At 38.3% G+C, this 20,082-nt stretch overlaps 6 protein-coding genes and 1 long non-coding RNA gene across 8 annotated transcripts; 2 read left to right on the forward strand and 5 right to left on the reverse strand.

The window, feature by feature from the left end:
- Positions 1 to 291: 291 nt before the first annotated feature.
- LOC136262565 (uncharacterized) lies at positions 292 to 572 on the reverse strand. Its single transcript, XR_010704226.1, has 2 exons — positions 371 to 572; positions 292 to 323 (listed from the first exon to the last, which is right to left on the reverse strand). It is a non-coding gene; the product is annotated as an uncharacterized lncRNA (long non-coding RNA).
- A 219-nt stretch (positions 573 to 791) lies between these two features.
- LOC136262563 (small ribosomal subunit protein eS6-like) lies at positions 792 to 1,904 on the reverse strand. Its single transcript, XM_066056881.1, has 4 exons — positions 1,809 to 1,904; positions 1,651 to 1,715; positions 1,495 to 1,561; positions 792 to 1,446 (listed from the first exon to the last, which is right to left on the reverse strand). The coding sequence occupies exons 1-4, from the start codon at positions 1,812 to 1,814 to the stop codon at positions 856 to 858; spliced, it is 729 nt and encodes a 242-aa protein (XP_065912953.1). The 5' UTR covers positions 1,815 to 1,904; the 3' UTR covers positions 792 to 855.
- A 1,249-nt stretch (positions 1,905 to 3,153) lies between these two features.
- On the reverse strand, positions 3,154 to 8,445 carry LOC136259650 (sugar transporter SWEET1-like). The gene is made up of 6 exons (XM_066053138.1): positions 8,301 to 8,445; positions 8,165 to 8,242; positions 7,992 to 8,115; positions 3,637 to 3,798; positions 3,466 to 3,585; positions 3,154 to 3,417 (listed from the first exon to the last, which is right to left on the reverse strand). Exons 1-6 carry the CDS (start codon positions 8,375 to 8,377, stop codon positions 3,307 to 3,309), a joined length of 672 nt encoding a protein of 223 aa, XP_065909210.1. The 5' UTR covers positions 8,378 to 8,445; the 3' UTR covers positions 3,154 to 3,306.
- Positions 8,404 to 9,780, reverse strand: LOC136259649 (ubiquitin carboxyl-terminal hydrolase BAP1-like). Of its 2 annotated transcripts, XM_066053137.1 has the most exons (2): positions 9,513 to 9,758; positions 8,404 to 9,444 (listed from the first exon to the last, which is right to left on the reverse strand). In XM_066053137.1, exons 1-2 carry the CDS (start codon positions 9,615 to 9,617, stop codon positions 8,470 to 8,472), a joined length of 1,080 nt encoding a protein of 359 aa, XP_065909209.1. In that variant the 5' UTR covers positions 9,618 to 9,758; the 3' UTR covers positions 8,404 to 8,469. The 2 variants fall into 2 exon arrangements, with proteins under 2 accessions (XP_065909209.1, XP_065909208.1); XM_066053136.1 differs by having other exon boundaries at positions 8,404 to 9,780.
- Positions 9,744 to 10,423, forward strand: LOC136259652 (DET1- and DDB1-associated protein 1-like). Its single transcript, XM_066053139.1, has 5 exons — positions 9,744 to 9,835; positions 9,885 to 9,950; positions 9,999 to 10,056; positions 10,105 to 10,169; positions 10,225 to 10,423. Exons 1-5 carry the CDS (start codon positions 9,833 to 9,835, stop codon positions 10,336 to 10,338), a joined length of 306 nt encoding a protein of 101 aa, XP_065909211.1. The 5' UTR covers positions 9,744 to 9,832; the 3' UTR covers positions 10,339 to 10,423.
- A 1,471-nt stretch (positions 10,424 to 11,894) lies between these two features.
- LOC136259833 (uncharacterized) lies at positions 11,895 to 12,354 on the reverse strand. Its single transcript, XM_066053385.1, has 3 exons — positions 12,286 to 12,354; positions 12,055 to 12,228; positions 11,895 to 12,008 (listed from the first exon to the last, which is right to left on the reverse strand). Exons 1-3 carry the CDS (start codon positions 12,352 to 12,354, stop codon positions 11,895 to 11,897), a joined length of 357 nt encoding a protein of 118 aa, XP_065909457.1.
- Positions 12,355 to 12,547: 193 nt separating this feature from the next.
- Positions 12,548 to 18,536, forward strand: LOC136259648 (U3 small nucleolar ribonucleoprotein protein MPP10-like). Its single transcript, XM_066053135.1, has 5 exons — positions 12,548 to 13,339; positions 16,877 to 17,086; positions 17,655 to 17,792; positions 17,843 to 17,947; positions 17,996 to 18,536. The coding sequence occupies exons 1-5, from the start codon at positions 12,548 to 12,550 to the stop codon at positions 18,476 to 18,478; spliced, it is 1,728 nt and encodes a 575-aa protein (XP_065909207.1). The 3' UTR covers positions 18,479 to 18,536.
- The last annotated feature ends 1,546 nt before the right edge of the window (positions 18,537 to 20,082 follow it).

Genomic DNA, 20,082 nt, shown 5'->3' on the forward strand with positions numbered 1-20,082 from the left:
GGTCCAGGTATTTGTGATGTAACAAGTTTGTATCATTTATTGCTTCCTTTAGAACCTCATATCATTCTGTTCAGAAGACCATGCACGAAGCCCTCGTGATCAACCAATTCGAACAATTTCAACCACGTTTCTTTTTCAACGTATCGCTAAATTTGTAATACAAAGTAAATTTGGTACTTGTGTGTAATTGTACAGATGTAATTATAATCAATCACTAAATTGCCATTCTTGTCTACACATAGGACATTGTTGTTGAACGTGTTGCGCTGCTAGCCACTTCAGAATACAGTGCATGTGAAAACTGTGTTTACACTTTCCTGCAACTAAAGGTGGTATTTAAGGAGTTGTACAAAAACGAATAACGGTTTACCTAAAGCACAATCGTCTCCGGGTATCTTACAGTCTGGACAACAACCATCAAAAGGCATCCGGCATATTCCGCATTCTGTGTCGTTGGCAATCCACTTCCAAGCAGCTACGCCTGTCCAACTGAAACAAGTCTTTAACCAGTCATACACATCTTGCTAGTTTACCCTACACGATCATTAAAGTAAGTGTAAGGCAGAAAAGGAACACTTACTTTTGATCACGACCTTCATCCTACAGTACGCGGCGTAGTCTCGAATACACGGGGAAAAGCGGTCTGGCCACACATTTCGTAATCTAAATACTCTATAATCCTGGTCATTTTGTGGACAAACTTATTAACTATCATAATTCTCAACCCTACAGCTTGTTTCCTACTGGTAAGTACTCTATTCCTTCCCAACCCACAACACTAGACAACATAGTTCCATGTAGTTCTCAACATCAATGCCAGTAATCAATCATTACAAGTGTACATTAACAATTCAGTTACTGTGAACTGGTTGATTTCAGTAAACTAGACATCCTTCTACGTTTATGGGCCTCACGTCTCTTTTCCTTTGCTTCCTTTGCTCGCAAGGACATTATCCTAGCATAGTCTCTTGCTTCAGCTCGTGCTTTCTCTCCAGCCCTTCTCTTTCCTGCCACACGCTCCCGCTTCCTTTGTAATTTTACAGGGGTAACCAGGCGCTGAATCTTCGGTGCTTTGATTTTTGGTTTTGCTTTTGTAGGCAATGTCCGACGTACAACGTACTGCCGGACATCATCATCCTTGGACAAATTAAACAACTTTCTGATCTTTCCGACTCTTTTTGGCCCTAGTCGACGTGGCAATGTACTATCAGTCAGGCCTGGAATATCAGCATTTCCTTTCTTCACAATGCAGAGGTTTAACACTGACAAGTTTCCATCAACAATGCACCCTCGCACTGACTTTCTCCTCCTTTGGCCCGTTCTTCTTGGGCGAAAACAGCTGTGCCCTTCAGACAATAATAATCTGGCACGGCCATTCGTCAACACTCCTTGTTTCATAGGGAACCCTTGTTTGTCATTCCCACCTGTTATCCTTACTACATATCCCTGTACCAATTTGATGGATACAAAATTGTAATGAACACAAGCTCTCACCTTCCACTCATCACCCAGCGAATCAGCGGAGCACTCCGCAGAAATGCGTTTATCATAAAAAGGTCGACTGCAATAAACAATACATCACTATATAACATATCGTATACATAACTACACTGTTACACATGGGACAACACGCGCAACGGTGTCTCTTACACTTTTAGTTCGTCCTCTATATCGAATAACTTTTGCTGCCCCGTCGAAGGGTTGCTGACATTAATCTAAACAAAAAATGATAAGAGAAGACAAAAGGTAACAAGTATCTCAAGTATCGACGACACCGTTCGTAACGGATGCACAAGGATACAACGCACCTTCATCTTCCTTCACGTTTCCAGCACACGTGATACCATACGCATGCGCATATTACAACACGCGAATCTCATACTCTGGTTTATGCAGTATATTGTAGTATACGGAAGTTCTATTCACTTTGATTATTGTGAAAGCCATAAATAATTATTGTCACCTTGTCTTGTCCTTGTGATGTACGGCCTCCCTGAGAAACAATGTCCTTCTTGCTATGTGTTACTTTACCACTATGAACGTGAAAATCTGCTATTTGTTGAGCTCCCCAACCCACAATGAACCATATCTTGATTGGATGTCCTGTGGCTCAGGTATACCTGTAGTCTTGCAGGCTCTCGTTCATGGGCTCCAACAGCATTCACCTGAACTTTCAAACTTTACACTGGCTATCTTGCTGGTGTCAGCCCTCCTAGTGCTATCTTTCCACCACACAGACCTGTTAGTCTGTTTGTTTGAACACACTAGCTGATACATCTATTGGCTGCATGAGCTCAAAGGAAGATCAATATGGCTCTTTACTACATGACCTTCAACATTCTGGGTTGACTGTTGATCTTGAAATTAGACCACCGAGACACATTCACTCAAGTGGCTAACTGCACGAAGAGAACTACTGCCTGAGCAGGCCACACTCCTACTCATAATTCTAGACCTTGGATGGGATTTATTGGTTGAGTTACAACACTCATAGTTTTGTATTGTAAACACAAAATATTTAATAATCAAAGTAAATGTGACATCATCATTACCAATGTGACATCATCATTACCAACTTCAATAAGTACAACTGGTAATTTGTAGCTAGCAAATCATTCACAAATATTTGTATGTTGACTTTGTAAATACTTTCATTGTAACTTCCCATTTCTCTGGCATACAGTATAATAGCAAGAGTACATAATATTATGTACTGTTGGTAATAACCAGTGTTAGGACAGTTACTTTAAAAAGTAACTAGTTACATATTACTTGCAACAGAACTATTTAGTTAGTTCCATAAAATAAAGTAACTATATATTATATTAATTTGTGTCCACAGCGTTAAGCTGTCACGTGTGAAACTACCACCTTATCATGTGACATGATTGCGTTGTTGGGCAATGTGCAAAGTTTGGTTATAAGTAAGAAGCTGGTGAATAAGCTTCATTCAGTAGGCCTCGTTACTTCGTTGTGACTAGTCATTACTCAGTGGATTACTAACAAGATTAGTAACTTCGTTGCTTAAAGTAAAATAATACTACATAATAATTATTAGACTCATTACAGTAACTATATTACTAAGGTAACGTGTTACATTTGTAAGTAAAGTAACTTACCTGTTTTTATAGCGTATTTTGTTATATTACTTGGTTACCACAAAAGCAATAATTATTATGTAACGCATTACATAAGTAACGCGTTACCCCACACAACACTGATAATAGCCATATGTCTACCTACCAAATAGTTCACATTACATATACACTGATCTGGTCGCATATTATACTGTTACTATAGATGAATTCATTGTACAACGGGTAATTCTAAAGTTATCAATTTTCTCTTCTTGTTCCAGTACATTGCAAACAGCATTAGCTGGACAAGTGCCAACAGCAATCCCAAAAAGTTTGGAATCTAGTTAAGAACAAAGTTAATAATAGTACAATGCAATGGTACACTAACCTTGATGAATACATCATCTACTAAGTAGGAATAAATCACCCACAGAAAAGTAACAAACAATGATAATATTGATAATGGAAAAGACATCGACTCTGTGCTTTTTGTTTTAAAAACTTCAGCCTTAAAAATAATACTAATAGTAAACACCAACAGGGTCAATACACAACTTACCATGGTTGAGAGAGGCGAAGCAAAGAATAGGACAGTAAAGAAATTACAGAGTAGCCCTAGTCGAAACAGTACAGCATCATTGTCATTGATGAAATAGTTAGAATACACAATCACAGCCATAATTACGAGGAAAGCAACTCCGGTATGCATCTTCACTTCACTCTGTACAGGGGAATACATTTCACATAAAACTAATTGTACTACAAAATCACATCACGTGACGGTGAAAGCATAGGGGGAACTACAAGTGTTGTGGTATAAAGTGCCTATGGTGATATGATCCAGAGTTATGAAAGGAGGGGGGGTTCCACTTTGAGGCTTGTTTACTGGAAGTCCAGCTACCGTATGACAGGAAATTTTGAAGAGGAAATGTTGACAAAAATCAAGAAATCTCTAAACACTTACTTTTGAGACACTTATCGATGTTTGGTTAATTAAAAGTTGACTGATTCATCAAATTTGTCAGTTTTCTTCCTCAAAATTTACTGTTGTATGATACATCATTGGTAGTTAGCACTTGGTGAGAGCAAATAATCACTTCTCAGAAATATTCAACATTAAAATGTGAGAAAACCGTCGATATACGCACATTTATCAAAATTCGCTTTATTTTTTTGTTGTTGTCTACAGAGTCAGAGGAATAGATTGGCTAAGTTTCAGCTTCATAAGATAAGCAGTGTGGGAAATACAGCAGTAGGTACCCGGATGAGCGAATAAATCAATATGTACAGAAGATATCGAGAAAATAACTTACAGGCGCTTACATAAACCATCATAACTTACTGATACAACGGCATATGCAGTTGAATCTTTGCTCATTGTATGCACCATGAATTTGTGAATCCACCAAGGTATAGTTTTTACCAAAGGTATTCTTCAGTGATCCGGAAGGAAGGCAAATTCGTTGAAGAAAAATCATCGTAAATTCTTTAGTCACCACAACATAAACAAACGTCCGTAACTCAGAAACCCACCTGTGTATGAAGATAAAACAAGGATTTTTAAACTCCCTATGAATAGGGAAACACGATAATTCCCAGGATTTATCCACTGCTGGAGTGTCAATTCACTAACTAGCAAGGCAATAAAAACTTGCATAATTTTTTTTCTGAAACTTGCATTTTTTAGCCATTGTTTTTAAAAGCATTTATTACAAAAGTACTAGTGTGTGTAGATTGACGGTTTTCTAAAATTAGGTCACATATTAGGCCTTAGGTTGAAGAATATGAGAAACTACAAGAGTGTTACATATATTCTAGCATTGGTACCTACCCTTTGTGCAGGACCATTTCACATTCCACATTAACCTCAATGACAAATCAGTGCATTGGGAATGAAGTAAAATGATATGAACATGTGGGTTAGTTCAGCAATGTAAGCTAAACCAATAAGTATTATCAAGAGTCCATAATAAGAGTATTATCAAGACATGTTCACCCCAACTGATGCTAATAGTCCTATCAAGCTAAAACTGTAACATGGTCAACAAAGAGAAATGAATTAGTACAAAAAGTAGCAGGGAAATAAAATTAAGTTATAGAGAAGAAGGTACTTACTCTAATAGAACACACAGGACAAACGCACTACCAATATAAACCCAATTGGTTTGCCCATGCCTGCCCCTATGTGCTACTATATACCTTATTGTCAACACATGTGTGGCGCTAGTAATACGTGTTTTATCATACACATACTGTAGCATGGTAAATTATTGCATGCAAATATTGGAGTGAATTAACGTAACACACAGGTGTACACTTCCTGATACCCAGGTTTAGGCAAGCAGTCAACATCATAAAGAACTGAAGTTACAAAAGTGATGGCTCTTACTCTAATAGAACACATCAACAAACACATTGACAAAGGAAACATGCACCCAATTCAATACCTATCAAATGTGCTACCAAGAGTTCATATTACACCCTTACTACTGTATGGTGCTACTATATACTTTTCCAACAGTACATATGCTGTGAAGCAATACCAGAATGCTATGAACTTACTATGAGCAAAAAACTCAGTTAGAAAAGGTATGCATCAAAAAGGTAGATAAAACAAAAATAATTATGCCTGTAGCTGAAAGTACATCATGAAAAGGTGGCACTGAGAAGAAAAACAGTTGCAGACCTTTGGATTACCAGTTCTATGTGCTAACGCTTGGACTGTTTGTTCGTCGTTCCCACAGGAATGTAACTCAAGTTTTCCTCTACACCAACCTTTCAACACTCTCTAGAGGACAAATGATGGAAGTTAGGAGTTTCATTTTAAAATTATGTATTTCTTAAATGATGAGCGTTTTGTTTACAGGTTTTTGCAATTGAATTTGTCGCCTTTGCGATTGAATTCATCCCATTTGCAATTGAATTCGTCGGTTTTGCAATATAATTCGTTGGTTTTGCAACAGAATTCGTCGCGTTTGCATTACAATTCGTCATAAACAAAACGGCTCCGAGAAACCAACGGTTCATTAAGAGATGAATTATTTACGCCATGGAGAGTTACACTTGAGACACTAGAAGGTAATTGGAACTGGTAGTACGCGAAGCCGATAGCTGTCTGACAAGTTAATTAGCTTGCTCACGAGTGACCACACCCATCGCGAATGGCATAGTAGAGTTTGGAATGTTGCTGGATAGGCTGTAGAGGAAGAATTATTGCTATAAAGAGTTGTTTACTACTGTTGTACTTGAACAAGTTTTTGTAGCAGCTGCTACACCATGCTGACGAATTCTATTGCAAAACCAACGAATTCAATTGCAAATGGGACGAATTCAGTTGCAAAACCGATGAATTCAATTGCAAACGGGACTAATTCAATTGCAAAAGTGACGAACTCAATTGCAAACGGGACGAATTCAATTGCAAAGTCGCTGAATTCAATTGCAAAAACCTGCAACACAGCAACTACTTCAACACGTGCATTTGTTAGTGAGATAATAATCTGACATCAAAGGAATGTAGACAGACAAGACGGCTTTTCAGCTATATATAGATAGATAGATGATAGAAGATAACTAAAACATGATAATCAGGTACTAAATACATACAACAAAGGTGCTGGGGGAGCAGTGTCATGGGGATTTACAAAACGGCAAGGTAAGGCTCTTTTGCTTAACTTAACTCATCCCTGCCTGCATCACCGTTTTTCTTACCACATCAAGTATGACTGGAGGCCCCTTCACAAGACAAGGACAGTTGGGCATTTGTTATATAGGTACCCATTGATGTTATAGATTCCCCAGGTCCCCAATTAACAGCTGAGTAGTAGAGTTTCTTGCTCAAGGGAACAACAATAACAGCAACTGGGCATCAAACCTGGAACCTCTCAATTACCAGGCCAATGCTCTAACCAGTTGGTTATTGCTGTCTCATACACACACATACACAACACCACATACACACTAGTCTGGTGCCGCCAACCCTATTTTAGGCACCTATAAGCACCCCGAAAAATAGGGTCTGGTCTGTCTAGAATCAAGGACTTGTTCCCCCGTTCCAAAAGCTGGTGAATCCAATCAAATTGCAGTATTGCCAATTAAATGCATTGTGGCCACACAACGTGAATAAATACTGGGACAGAAGTCACGAAACGAAAGTTGCGTGAGGTTCTTTTTGTATCAAGGTGAATAAACCAGGGATGATTTTCCATTTAACAATCGCGTGTGTAATAGACACCTTCCCTCGGAAAGTAGAAATATCGCCTCCACAGTCTAAACATCAACCACCCATAGAAGGTAACTGAGTGAAATCCCTAAAGCATCACTGTCGTGATTGGATTCTTTGCTATTCGTGATCTCTTACTATGGTTGTCAACACGAGCAGCAGTATAATTACGCATTCCTAAACACAAGTCCTGAATGCTAGACAGACCAGACCCTATTTTTTGGGGGCACCTATAAGCGCCTAAAATAGGGTCAGCAGCGCCAGACTACTCACACACAACACTACACAAACACACACACAAGGGGCCAATAGCCAGTGTACTACTATCTACCAACAGTGGTCACTCAGAAAAGTTTTTTTTCAAAATCTAATGACTTCTGGTTTGCTCACAAATCATGGTAGAGTGTTGCTATTGGAGTGACGCTCTACTGTACCGAATCATGGGTAATTTTCAAATGGAAAGTTTTCAAAGACTGTCAGCTGTTTTACAAATTTGTATTAAAAACTGACTAAGCTTCCTGCATAGCAACATGCAGCTTCACCTTAAAAGATGCCTCATGTCATCCACCTATTAAAGGGTGATATAAAATTTTCAAAAACATTTTTTGAAATGTTGGTAAGTTGCAACATTTGACATTTTCAAAACATTAACATTAACCCCCCCCAAAAGTACATAGCTGCACAGAACATACCTTGTTAGTAGTATATACAAAATATACCACAATATAGCATAGGTAAAGTACTAATCCAATAAAATTAACTGTCATCACTGTTCCGTCATCTTTGAAGCTCCCATATGCCAGCCATAGAGCACAACTACCAGGGCACGTGATACAGCAATGCACAATACAAGTACCCTTCTCACTTGAGAATACCCGACACGAACGGCAAATGAGGGATCACACCGGTGCTCTTACTAACGTGGATCTTGTGACAAGTGTAGCTACACGAATAACAAAACATGAATAACACGAAACGCCACTTTATAACACGATGCTTACATGCCAGACGAAAACATTGCTACAGTGAAGACAATGGCGAGTAAAGACACCAGAGAAATAAACTGGACTTCGTCCATTTTCGCCGCACATTAGAATTCTTCGCTCGGATTAAATATATTATAAATACATTTACAAATACATAATAATTACTAGACTCGTTCTTTATCTGCTAGAGTATACGCAATTTCTTGTTAGGAGGTTTGTTAGCAGAATTTTTTCTCTTCTTACAAGAAACCATTTGCTTGATTCCATTTTGTGAATTCTTTTCTGACAAGCTGGCTAAAAGTTGTTCAATGAATGGAAAGTAATTGTGCGATCTATAGACAAACTCGTTATAATATCGTTGCTTTGTTTCCATCAATTCTATCATAAGTTTTCGACAATTCTCTTCTCTCTTTTCAACTTCTATAATCTGTGAAACTATCTCAATAAGTGAATGTAGTGGCTCCATATTAGTAACTCCCTTCGCTTTGTCATTATTTACAAGAGTTTGATTTGAACAAATCCACTTCGTAATTGTTTCAATAACAGTCAAATAGTCACTATCAGACTCAGTGGACTGTTCAGTATTACCTAGTAGACTCTTTAGTTGTTCAGGCAATGTTGGCTGGGTACATTTTTCTATTGCTTGTGTTAATAACGACTGAAGCTGTTCATGGGTAGCTTCTAATTCTCTGGATACTTTGGGAAGGTGATCTACCACAACAGCCATCAAACTGAAATGTATGTCACTGTTAGCATCAGCTATTCTATCTGATATTACCCGTAAAAACAAGTCAGTCCACTCTTCATGGCTTCCCCATGGACCGTGATCAATTGGACCCGGCTTGAGGCCATCTAGTTCAAACAATCGGTCACCAATGGGAACATATGATACATAGTGAAATGTGTCTGCTTCATAAATTCTACCAGCAAATATTGGCCTTTGTTGTGATTGCTTTTTACCCGATGGTTGACCACTGGTTGCATACCTGTTATGAGACCTAGCCAAGTGTAAAGAACTGGCTATAGTGTAACCCTTAGTCTCTGGGTCTAATCCACGACAAAATTCTTTCATTTCAGTCAGCCGAGGACCCAACTCGATATCGTCACAGTTAAGGAGTACACTTAACAGTGCATGGGTAGCACATGAGTTAGGCATTATCTGGTTAGCAAAAAACATATTGTTAACAATACTGGGCTTGTCTACGTAAGTGTCTTCAGCTAGAGTACCTTTTCTTCTCCGACCCTTTCCGTTCCACCTAAACAAAAACACAAATCCATACACAGTACCAGACGGCTTCTCAGAGATGTCGTATACTTCTTCCACAGCCACATCTTTCACTCCAAAATCTTCTAACAGTAGCGTGAATAATCCTGGGTCACTTTCTAGCTCAAACCAATCGCCATTAAGTAATTCAAATACTTTGTAGTCGCTAGACATTTCGGAATTTCCAGGACTGAATAACTATCACGTGATGCACTAAACTATTAGAATATAAGTGATGACTAAGCGTATCGGCCGGTAGTTTCCTGACCTTTAGCCTAGCAGAATGGTAAGGAATAAAGTGCCCCTATTATATTGTTCTTGTGTTTATTGTACAGGCGGAGCTACTTCAAGGTTTACCGTGTTATAATACTGACAATTTCTCTAGGCTATCAGGATGTAAGGTAAATTACGATAGTGATATCAGCTACACTAATTTGTATGGCGCATAGACTAACTCGATTAAATCTTACATCAAGTTTAGAAGTGACGACAATACGACAGCACAAGGTGAGGCTGTTACAAGGGTGTCGTTAACTCTCGTTCATTTCATTGTAGTAATAAAACCAGACACCACTAACTTGCTCTTACGAGCGCTAGAGAAGAATTCAAGAATTAAGAAAGTATGTAGAATTTTGATTGTGCTATGTTAATAACTTAGCGGGTAACTCCCAGCAGGAAAGTAATCAATCAAGAAAACGTGAAGCAGTTAATAACTTGTCTAGTTCTAATCCAAAAGCAGCTAAGCTTGATTCACAATATGTATCATTTAATTACACATATAAACCTTAAAAAATTTTAAATGCATTTCTTTGTTGAATTTGTGTGTACACAGATTGTGTCACTTTTAATGTCTATATGACTTATTGTCAATTGGTTCAGTGTTTTACGATGAGGTAGCCAAGCTTAACACAATAGTGTCTGTTGTAGCAGATATAGCATGATTGTTTACCCAGCTAAAGTACAGCTTTGGTTGAACAATAAGTATTTGATATTCACATGCAGCAGGTTGTATCTATTGACACATTGCATCAGTAAATCTTCTTGAGTATTATTTTAAATATGCGAGGGACATAATTATGTTGGCAAGATGATTGCAGTGACAGGTCTACTAGTTAGGCCAACAATTGTAAATTCCTTGTTTCCCCCGAGGCAGACAAAAAATACCATGCAAGCAGGCAGCTATTATTATTTAATATCAAGGATATTATAAAGGGAGTCCATTAACTCCAAATTGCTTTCTTCTCATATTCAGGAGAGCTACAACAGATCCAAGATTTTACTACGATCCAAACCTCTAGAAAGTTAGATTTGACGTGTAGCAGTGTTTCCCGAGCAACCAGAAAATCATTTAGGTATAGAGCTGCTGGGTTTGCCATATTTGTGGTGATATGCACTAGCTAGTATTGTACATAATAGCCTATAGTATGTTCACGTTGAGCTGAACCCTGAAAAACAGCTAAAAATTAAAAGTGGATTTTTTTCTCAACAAAGTTTAAAATTTCTGCCAACCAGATGATTATTAGTAACAGCAAAGGTGTCAACAACAGACACGTATGGTTTGGCTCCATTACAAGTTCGAGAAAGGGCTCTAATGGACACTGTACTTATATGGCTTCTCCATAGGAAATGTATTGTGAAAACTTTGATTGGCCGTAAACATTATGTCAAACATTTGAACAACAAGATTTTGCAATATTTTTAGCGGATCAAGCAGTACTGCAAATGAGCCAACTTTCAAGATCGTGTGTAATTGCATCCATGATTTATTAAATGTTTTTGAGGATCCAGCTCAACGCGAACATACTATAGCTCTGTACCATCAACTTCAACAGCACAAATTTTCCAAATGTTTCACATTAATAAGAGATGGAGAATGGGACTCATGTTGATGCATATCTCAAGTTCACCAATGGCTACTTGAAGAGATTTGCTGCTAGTACTAGGCCGAATGCCATGCACTAAACATCAGAGTCCACCTATCCAATAACCTAGTCTTCATCCCAAATGACACCACCACAGGCATCTAATACATTACATACAACTGCAACTTGAAAATGCTAGAGTTAAAATCCCGAGTGCCAGGTGAACAACATCAGTGACTGTTTGATTAGTATTGCTGGAAGCATACATATTGTTAGAATTTTCCTGTAGTAATGACTTTCAATTTATATTAAAACTTGCACCACTAAACCTGTCAGTAACTAGCAATCTTGTGTAGATGCACCCTAGCCAGTACTATACCCATTTAACACCTTACCTACTCCTTATCTATGCATACTAACACTTCCAATCACATTAATGTGAAGACAAAATTTTCATTTCAGATATTAATGCATTTCTGTCAGTTATTTTAGTGGGATAAATCTCGACGAGTGAGTAGCCCCAATTCCAGGTCGACCATGCTTTACTGGTTTGTATGTAATAGAAAATTCTCCTAAATAATGTCCCACCATGTCAGCCTACACAAGGCAGTAACACGCTGAATTATCAGAATACACCAGTTACCTTAATCTCAACTTGGTTAAACACTTTTCCTTGATGAATACCAACTACACTACCAATCATCTCTGGGACTACAATCATGTTTCTCAAGTGAGTCTTCACACAAGCAGGCTTTTCGTGCTCCGGTGCTTCTTTCTTCGCTTTTCTCAATTTCTTGATCAGAGCCAATGGTTTCCTCTAATGACACGCAGTTATTAAAATAATTTTGCCATGGTGAATTAGTATGTAACGTACCTTTAGACCGCGGGAAAATCTGCGCCTCGCACGAGCTCCGACCAATTCCATCAACTGGTCATTCTGCATGTCCAGGAGTTGATCTAAGTCGACACCTCTGTAGGTGAATTTCCTGAACGTTCGCTTCTTCTTCGGTTGGTCCTGTCAACACAAAACGATTACTAATTATACGAAACATAAAATAATACAACTGTAACTAAATTGCTCAGAAAGGTAAGCAAATTGCAATAACCATGACTAAGATTTGGACGGATTTTGCATCATGCGACTTACCGCCATGTTGATGCACCGCGCGTTAGATAGAACAGGCCATCACGTGAGTCGGACACATGGTTACATGGAGAGATTATTACAACAATTCGAGGTCCACTTATCTTGTCCTGAACAATACCTTAGTGGAAGCAATGAGCTTAAGATCAATTGTTTGGAGCTAAATCAGGAATTATTCAGTCATTGTAATTCAGGACGATTTCCTGCAGGACCGTTAAGCGCCCTCCACACTAAAGGATTTGACAACGATCAAGTATGGGAACAAATACAATTACTAAACCAGCCAACAATGAAATATGCAAAGAAGAGAAGTAAAGAAATAGGTAAAGTGACCGCAGGGTATTCTGCTATGCTACCACAAGCAGTAGATAATGATGAACAGAACGAAATGGAGTTGCGATCAGAAAGCAGTTGCCCTAGTGACGAATACTCTAAGAGGACAGGAACAGATGGTGATAGATTTTTCAGCATATCAAAAATGAACCAGTTTCTTCAAGAGGAAGATCATAAATATGAGAGTAGACAACTGCCAGCACCTGTTGATGATTTTGATATGTTTAGAGAAATGTCATCAGAAGATGAGGGTGACCAGCTGATGTATGATGATTTCTTTGATCCTCCTAATGATGATTTTGACCATGATAATGCTAATCAACACCATGATGATGACCTTTGTGGCAATGATCATGACCTTGATCATGGTGACCTTGATCATGACTTTGGTAATGATGAAGAGAATTCAGCTAGTCAACATCAATCTACACATCAAAAACACCAACAAAAGGTATACCCCGGAAAATGTGTTGCGACCTGGAAAATGTGTTGCGACCTAAAGCGTGGTCCGGTAAAAAGTTGCTACAGCTTCAGATTTCCTGGGAAAAGTGAGGGCAAAAGTATTGAGCATTTTATTACGAGAACCTTCCCTAAGCAGCTTAGTCACTGGTAGTCTCATGCCCAGACCGCTTTTTTTTCTTTTTGTGTGGGGGCAGAGAAAAAAAGAGTCTGGTGGATCTCCAATACTTTTTTGTGCAGCTGGATCTACAACTTTTGGGGATCGTTGATTAGTGGTGATGAATAGCAAAGGCCTGTTAACAAAGCGACAATGCAGCCTTGCCAAGTCTTTCCTATTGTTGCTTCGTTAACAGGCCTTTGCTATTCATCACCACTAATCAACGATCCCCAAAAGTTGTAGATCCAGCTGCACAAAAAAGTATTGGAGATCCACCAGACCCTCTTTTTTTCTCTGCCCCCACACAAAAAAAAAGCGGTCTGGGCACAAGTCTAAGTCACTGGGACACAAGTATGTTAACTAGCTATACTAACTCACTTTGTAGTATTAATAATCTAACTTTCAGTGCGATTCCTTTGCAATAGCATTTTAAAATTTTTTCTAGCATAGAACACATGCATTTTTTGCCCTCAAAATGGCGTCTTATCGTGCACACATGATTTTATAGAGTGCCACGCCCTAGATTGCAACATATCTATAAGGTATAGCTCCATAACACATATACTTAGGTGTCTAGAAAATGATCACTAAAACCACAATCCCTAGTTCAGAAAAGTGATGTGTACAGGTTGTGTAGCATATGAATGACATTTCACAAGTGCTACAGTTTATAGCCCCTTCTTTTAGTCCACCATCAATTTGCAGATAATTGTATGCAAGTGATATGTAACTAGGAATTTAACCCTTTGAAGCCCCTGAATGCACCGGTGCGTCAAAATTATTTATGTACTTTTGCCCACTAGTGTGTTTTTATTGGTTCGCAAGTTCTTCATGCCTAGTGAGAAGTGAGAAAGCTGTTAACAATATTAACATACAACTACCTGCAGTTCATTTGTCAATGAATAGTGGGTTAAACCATAGATCCTTTACACCCCGGGATTGGAATCTTCTGTTTTTAACCCTTTCCTACCGAAGTTATTTCGTAAAACCGCAGAAAAACCTCAGGAAATGAAATTTTATGGCTTGTGTGATCTTTGCGCGATACGTGAGGACCCCACCCATTAATTAACACGGAACGCTATATACCATATGAAAGCCATCTTTCCGTTTTACCCAAACATCTAAAAACCTTACAACAAATCACATAACTCACGCACTTTGAAGTGAAGAAAGGCACATTGTTATTCTTCACCATAGCAGCGAAAGATGGATGCTGCCATCTTGTTATAACCCCCGGTTACATCATACTGTATATTTTTAGAATCCTTATCACGTGAGGAGTAGTTTTATTCTTAGTAGAACACACCATGATGCTCAGAGCGAAATTTAAACAGGTACAATTGTTTTTGATGCGTGTTTGTGTGTTTATAAGTATTGATAGTTCCCCATACTTGTTCTTATCGCTTCGCGTTAAACTTTATTAGAAACGCCTGGGCCTACTCAGCAAATTGGTGGTTATTTCAACTTCATAGCCCTTAGGACGAAAGAATTATGGGTCCATTTACAAAGGGTACCCGTGGCACGCATTTTTTGGTAATATATTAGCCATTCAGTAATAAAGGGTTAACACTTCCATCTGCACCTCCATCGACACCTTTCTACAAAGAGATCTGCATCAGTAACTCGACTTTAGCGTATTAATTCTCTGTTTAGTGGACAGTACGGGCAATGAGTTTACTTCAGTTTGATTAACAAAGGATGGATAAGTAGACAAAACGAATTGTAAGTTAAGAAGACGCTGTTTCAGGCGGGTAGAACTAGCCAAAATTTTTGTCGCCACCATTCAAGCAGCAAGATTTGGACACGAAGACATGGACTAATGACTTCGCTGGTTCGATTCCTTATCCCAAGTTATACTTACGGACTGAATTTGACGCTCATAGAGTGAACAATTCCAGAGTTACAGCTAGCCAAAGTTTTAATCACTTGGGTCTGTCAGCAAGTATTGTCACTGTTTTTGCATCCACAATCACCTTTCCGCCTTATTCGAAGTAAAGAACAAGATTACGGTATCAAACGACACGAAATTCACTACAGAACAATGGATCGGACTTTTCTCCTCCCAGTCAACACCAATTAATTAACGGTGCGGATAGTCCAGCACGTAAGTATGGCAAGTATGCGGAGATTCCTATCCCCGGGGGTGCAAAGGATCTATGGTTAAACTATACAAAACATACAAGCCAAGTGATAATCTCCGTTCCTGAAACAATACCAAAAGTATCGTAAGTTACAAAACTATAACAGGGTAGGATGCACACCTTTCGAAAATGTTATACAAGTCTCTCTCTGGTACTCCGATTGATAAATGGTGAAAACCATCGAATTCAGCATTAAATTCTGCATCTGGTGATCTATTTTATCACATGATACTGTTGTGCAATCTACTATGATGGTGGATGGATGTTGTCAAAAAAACGCTAGCACGAAGACGTGAACAAAACGCCTTGTAAGTTCATGATCACAGCGAATACAGGAATAAGACCTAGATTTTCATGCTTAGTAAGAGCAGGTCATCCTTTTTACACATGCAGCATGTGTTAATAAAATACCAAGTGAGTTTGTAGTGAGAGTAACTCTAGCTGTGTAATTTATTTAATGAACTTGGGTTTTTAAGCACAAACAGAACTGTTTTGGGTGGCTTTAAAAGGTTAAGTTCGATTAAGTAAAACAAGGAAGGTCACCTAGTTATCTTTCTTGTCTGAAAGTGCTATGCTGTACAAAGCCACCTAAGATGGCTATTGCTTTTGAGTGATAGAAAATAGAAAGGGTCCTTAGGGTAACTTCCAAAAAACTTCCAATTATTCAGTAATTAAATACTATGATGGGTGTTCTATCTAGTTTTGATATTTATGTCACGTGTAAAGCTCTTCATGATCCCTAATCTGTATGATACAAATGTGACTGTTCTATTAGGGTAGTTGATTGCTTTATTAGAGTATTTTGATCTAAACCTTTAATCTTTGCAAAATTGCCTGAATATACTTGACCAGTTTCTAGAAACCTATGAAACCCCCCCTGGATCCACCCCTGAGATTAAATGTCCACTAGTATATCTGCAAGTGTAGGCGACCTCCCTTGTTTCACTACTACTATCCCTAATAATGATCATTTATAAAATATGCAAAAGACAAGTTCTGTTATTCCTTATTCCACATTATCACCATCATGAAGCCTTCAGTTGACTACCACAAATCAACACCTTGCACTATTAACATAAAAGAAATTGGACACAAAGGAGTGGTATGTATTGTACATACTATGGTATGAAAGCAGTAAAGTCCAGAAAAGCTATCAATGTAGTGTTGTATGTTTCTACTGAATATGGGTACTTGTACATATTGTCATATGCAATTGGTACCATCTGTGTAGATAAAGAATCTCATTAAACATTTGGAAGATGATAGTGTAGCTGACAAACCATGGCAGCTTACTGGAGAGATTACCTCTCAACACAGACCAGTCAACAGCTTACTAGAAGAAGTGTTCACATTTGATCACATGACCAAGACCACACCCACCATCACTGAAGAGACCACTAGGAACTTGGAAGAAATTATCAAACAACGAATTCTTGATGAGGTAATCCTTGATAGCTGTCTCTTCTTGTTTCCTTTGACCCAGAGAAGTTGACTTTTCCCATTAGTTAGGGCTGGGAGATTATATCGATTATGGGATTAATCGTGATTGTGTCTGAACATTGTGATGTTGATATGTATTGTATGAACATCGTGATGTTGTGACATCACATGTAAATAAATTCAAAATGGTGTACATACTATTGTAGAAGAGCTTGATCTGGAAAACAAGCCTTCTGAAACAGCTCATTGTGTGAATAAATCTTACTACTGAAAAAGCTTACCTGTTACAAACCGTTGAATTTCTAAGGACACTATTATTCAGTATACTGTTTGTATTGAACTATAACTGGTCTGATCAGTTGTACACAGTTTCACCTTGTTTTGTAATTTATACGAAGTTGTGCATATACAATAGTTTGATGCATGTAAAGATATAACATCGTGATTGTTTCATAATCATGATATGTTGCATTCTACAATCGTGAAGGTAGCAAAATTTCATAATCACTCAGCCCTATTTACAGTATAGCACATCTGCTGGACAAATTAAGTTCCTATGTTTACTGTAGGCTTGGGACGATGTTGAAAGAAAAGTAAAACCTGTTGAAAAACCTTTTGATTATACTCGTGCTAAACCACTGGATCAGGAAAAGAGCTCACAGAGTCTAGCTGAAGTTTATGAACAAGAATTTCTGAAGCAGACACAGGTACATGCATATAAAGTCATGTGCTGACTATGCATGTTTTATGCGCATAGCCTGAGGATAAGGAAGATGGTAGACATGTGGAAATTAAAGAGTTGATGTACAAGCTGTTCCACAAGTTGGATGCACTATCTAACTTCCACTTCACTCCTAAGCCAGTAATTTACTGTGTTCAGATTAATTGTTGTTTACATTTATTCCTATAGCCAAAGCCAGATATTCAAGTAGTGGTCAATGTTCCATCACTGGCAATTGAAGAAATTACGCCATCATTTCAGAGTGACACTACTAACTTGTTAGCTCCTGAAGAAATTCAAGTCAAAAACAAATCACAAGATGTTGGACAAACTGAAAAAACAAAAACTGATAAACTTCGAGAAAGGCGAAAGAAAAAGAAACATACAAAGATGATAATTAAATCAAAAGCCAGCAGACAGAAGTTAGTATCAAGATTAAATGTTGGACTTGGGAACAAATTCAGTAAAATGACCACTTTAAACAACTTACAAGCAGCTGCCAATAATACTGACTTTTCTAACAAAGCCGATAAAGTAGAGAACAAATTAAAAAGTTCAAAGTCATTCTTTGAACATTTACAAGTGGAAGTGGCTACTTCCATCAAGTCAAAAAAGACAACAACAAGCAAAAAGCGCAAACCAACAAAATCTTCATCACTATTTAAACTGTGACCCATATATTGCATTGGTTGGTTATTTTAGTCAATGAATTAAAGTGGTATTATACAGATCGTGAGGCTATTATGTTCATAAACTTGAACAGCAAGGGTAGGTTTATAGGGAGGTGTTGAAGAACCCTTCTCCAAAATTTTACATGAAGCTACTAGAAGCTGCAGTACAGAAGGTGCAATTGCATCTTACACATGTGGTGTGTGTGGGCAATGAAAAGATGGAAATTAAAGGGAATGACTAATCTCTATTAAGAATTAACAAAATGGTTATACCTGAGGCTGCTAAAAAGCAAAATGGTCCAACAGTGTGTAAGCTGAAATAGGTATGGTCCATACCTATATGACAGTGTGTAAGCTGAAATTAAACCCTCTTCTTGACCTGTGTACTGATCTCACCATTGCGTCAATCATCTTGCCATACCAGTTAAATATTTATAGCTAGCTACCTTTATATGAATTCTTGAAAATCTACAACTTCATAAACAGTGGCTGTATAGCTACAAAATTTTATGCTTAGGTTGAAATGTTTCCTCTCATCTATGAAGTTAATGGCAACAGTGCATGCAGAGCTGCACCCTTAATTATCCATGCTAAATTTCTATATAATATAGCAAGAGTAAATAATATTTACTCTTGATCATAGTTGAAGCACAAATGTGACCACTGGATATAGCTACCCCTTCTACCAGCGTAAGCAATGATAACTACATCCTCCCTGTAAATTCCAAAGGAAATGCTCTACCACGTAACCGCAGATGATTCTAAATTAGGGAATTGCCTTTCCCTGGTGAAAATAAATTAAAAACTCCTTGAAACAGTTTCAACATATATTCAGTGAACACGGTTTGCATTATTAGCATCAAAATATGCAACTTCAGGAGTTTGCACTTGAAATTCAACTAAAGCTCAAACCATACTGCAGCATTTACTGTTAGTGTGCCCAGGAGAGGTTATGGCCATAATTAAACCTAGTTGCATATGTAAATGACTGCATGATTGCTTATAATTATGGTGATGGGGTCATAGTGTAAAAGTCAGACAATTGCAATGGCTCTATGAAATCAAAGTTGTGTATGTGTGCATGCATTATATTATCTGCATGTAACTATGATTTGATTGATTTGTACTCACAACAATTGGCACAATGCTGTTCCTCCTTTTTGAAGTGATACAAGAAAAAAGGACAACAACAGCAACAAAATGTTTATTATAATTGCATACATGCCATAACCGTAGACACAAAGCAAGACATTACACCATCTACCCAGTGAACCTGCACTGGGATACCTATACGCTACTCAGGTACTAAGAGTCAACGCAGATCCTGGGGCAGGCCACAGGGGGCTCTGCCGTATCTCACAGGTGAAGGTATGGGCACCTGAGGTCCCACCTGGACCTTCACCTGCTGTGTGACACATGGACTGTTGGAATTTGCTTCCCCAGGTACCCATTAATGTTACAGCGCTCCCCCAGTTCCCATTTAAACAGCGTAAAGTTTTTTGCTCAAGGAAACAACGACAACACCAATTGGGCGTAACTGAGCATCAAACCGGGAACCTTTTGATTACCAGGCCGATGCTCTAGCCACTTGGCTATGCTGCCTCA

Source organism: Dysidea avara, chromosome 7, assembly GCF_963678975.1.
Source record: "Dysidea avara chromosome 7, odDysAvar1.4, whole genome shotgun sequence".
NCBI classification, from domain to species: domain Eukaryota; kingdom Metazoa; phylum Porifera; class Demospongiae; order Dictyoceratida; family Dysideidae; genus Dysidea; species Dysidea avara.

Excerpts from the sequence above, each read along its gene's own strand:
- LOC136259649 (XM_066053136.1), bottom strand. The coding sequence starts at position 9,723 with ATGTCTAGCGACTACAAAGTATTTGAATTACTTAATGGCGATTGGTTT.
- LOC136259650 (XM_066053138.1), bottom strand. The coding sequence starts at position 8,377 with ATGGACGAAGTCCAGTTTATTTCTCTGGTGTCTTTACTCGCCATTGTC. Across the intron at positions 3,586-3,636 it reads CTTCGCCTCTCTCAACCATG|GCTGAAGTTTTTAAAACAAA; the intron begins GTAAGTTGTGTA and ends ATTATTTTTAAG. Across the intron at positions 3,418-3,465 it reads TAGATGATGTATTCATCAAG|ATTCCAAACTTTTTGGGATT; the intron begins GTTAGTGTACCA and ends GTTCTTAACTAG.
- LOC136262563 (XM_066056881.1), bottom strand. Across the intron at positions 1,562-1,650 it reads ATAGAGGACGAACTAAAAGT|TCGACCTTTTTATGATAAAC; the intron begins GTAAGAGACACC and ends TGTTTATTGCAG. Across the intron at positions 1,447-1,494 it reads CGCTGGGTGATGAGTGGAAG|GGATATGTAGTAAGGATAAC; the intron begins GTGAGAGCTTGT and ends AAATTGGTACAG.
- LOC136259652 (XM_066053139.1), top strand. Across the intron at positions 9,951-9,998 it reads CTAGGCTATCAGGATGTAAG|ACTAACTCGATTAAATCTTA; the intron begins GTAAATTACGAT and ends TATGGCGCATAG. Across the intron at positions 10,170-10,224 it reads AGAATTCAAGAATTAAGAAA|GAAAGTAATCAATCAAGAAA; the intron begins GTATGTAGAATT and ends AACTCCCAGCAG.
- LOC136259833 (XM_066053385.1), bottom strand. The coding sequence starts at position 12,354 with ATGCAGAATGACCAGTTGATGGAATTGGTCGGAGCTCGTGCGAGGCGC. Across the intron at positions 12,229-12,285 it reads GATTTTCCCGCGGTCTAAAG|AGGAAACCATTGGCTCTGAT; the intron begins GTACGTTACATA and ends GCGTGTCATTAG. Across the intron at positions 12,009-12,054 it reads TTAACCAAGTTGAGATTAAG|GCTGACATGGTGGGACATTA; the intron begins GTAACTGGTGTA and ends TGCCTTGTGTAG.
- LOC136259648 (XM_066053135.1), top strand. The coding sequence starts at position 12,548 with ATGCGACTTACCGCCATGTTGATGCACCGCGCGTTAGATAGAACAGGC. Across the intron at positions 17,087-17,654 it reads AACAACGAATTCTTGATGAG|GCTTGGGACGATGTTGAAAG; the intron begins GTAATCCTTGAT and ends TGTTTACTGTAG. Across the intron at positions 17,793-17,842 it reads AATTTCTGAAGCAGACACAG|CCTGAGGATAAGGAAGATGG; the intron begins GTACATGCATAT and ends TTATGCGCATAG.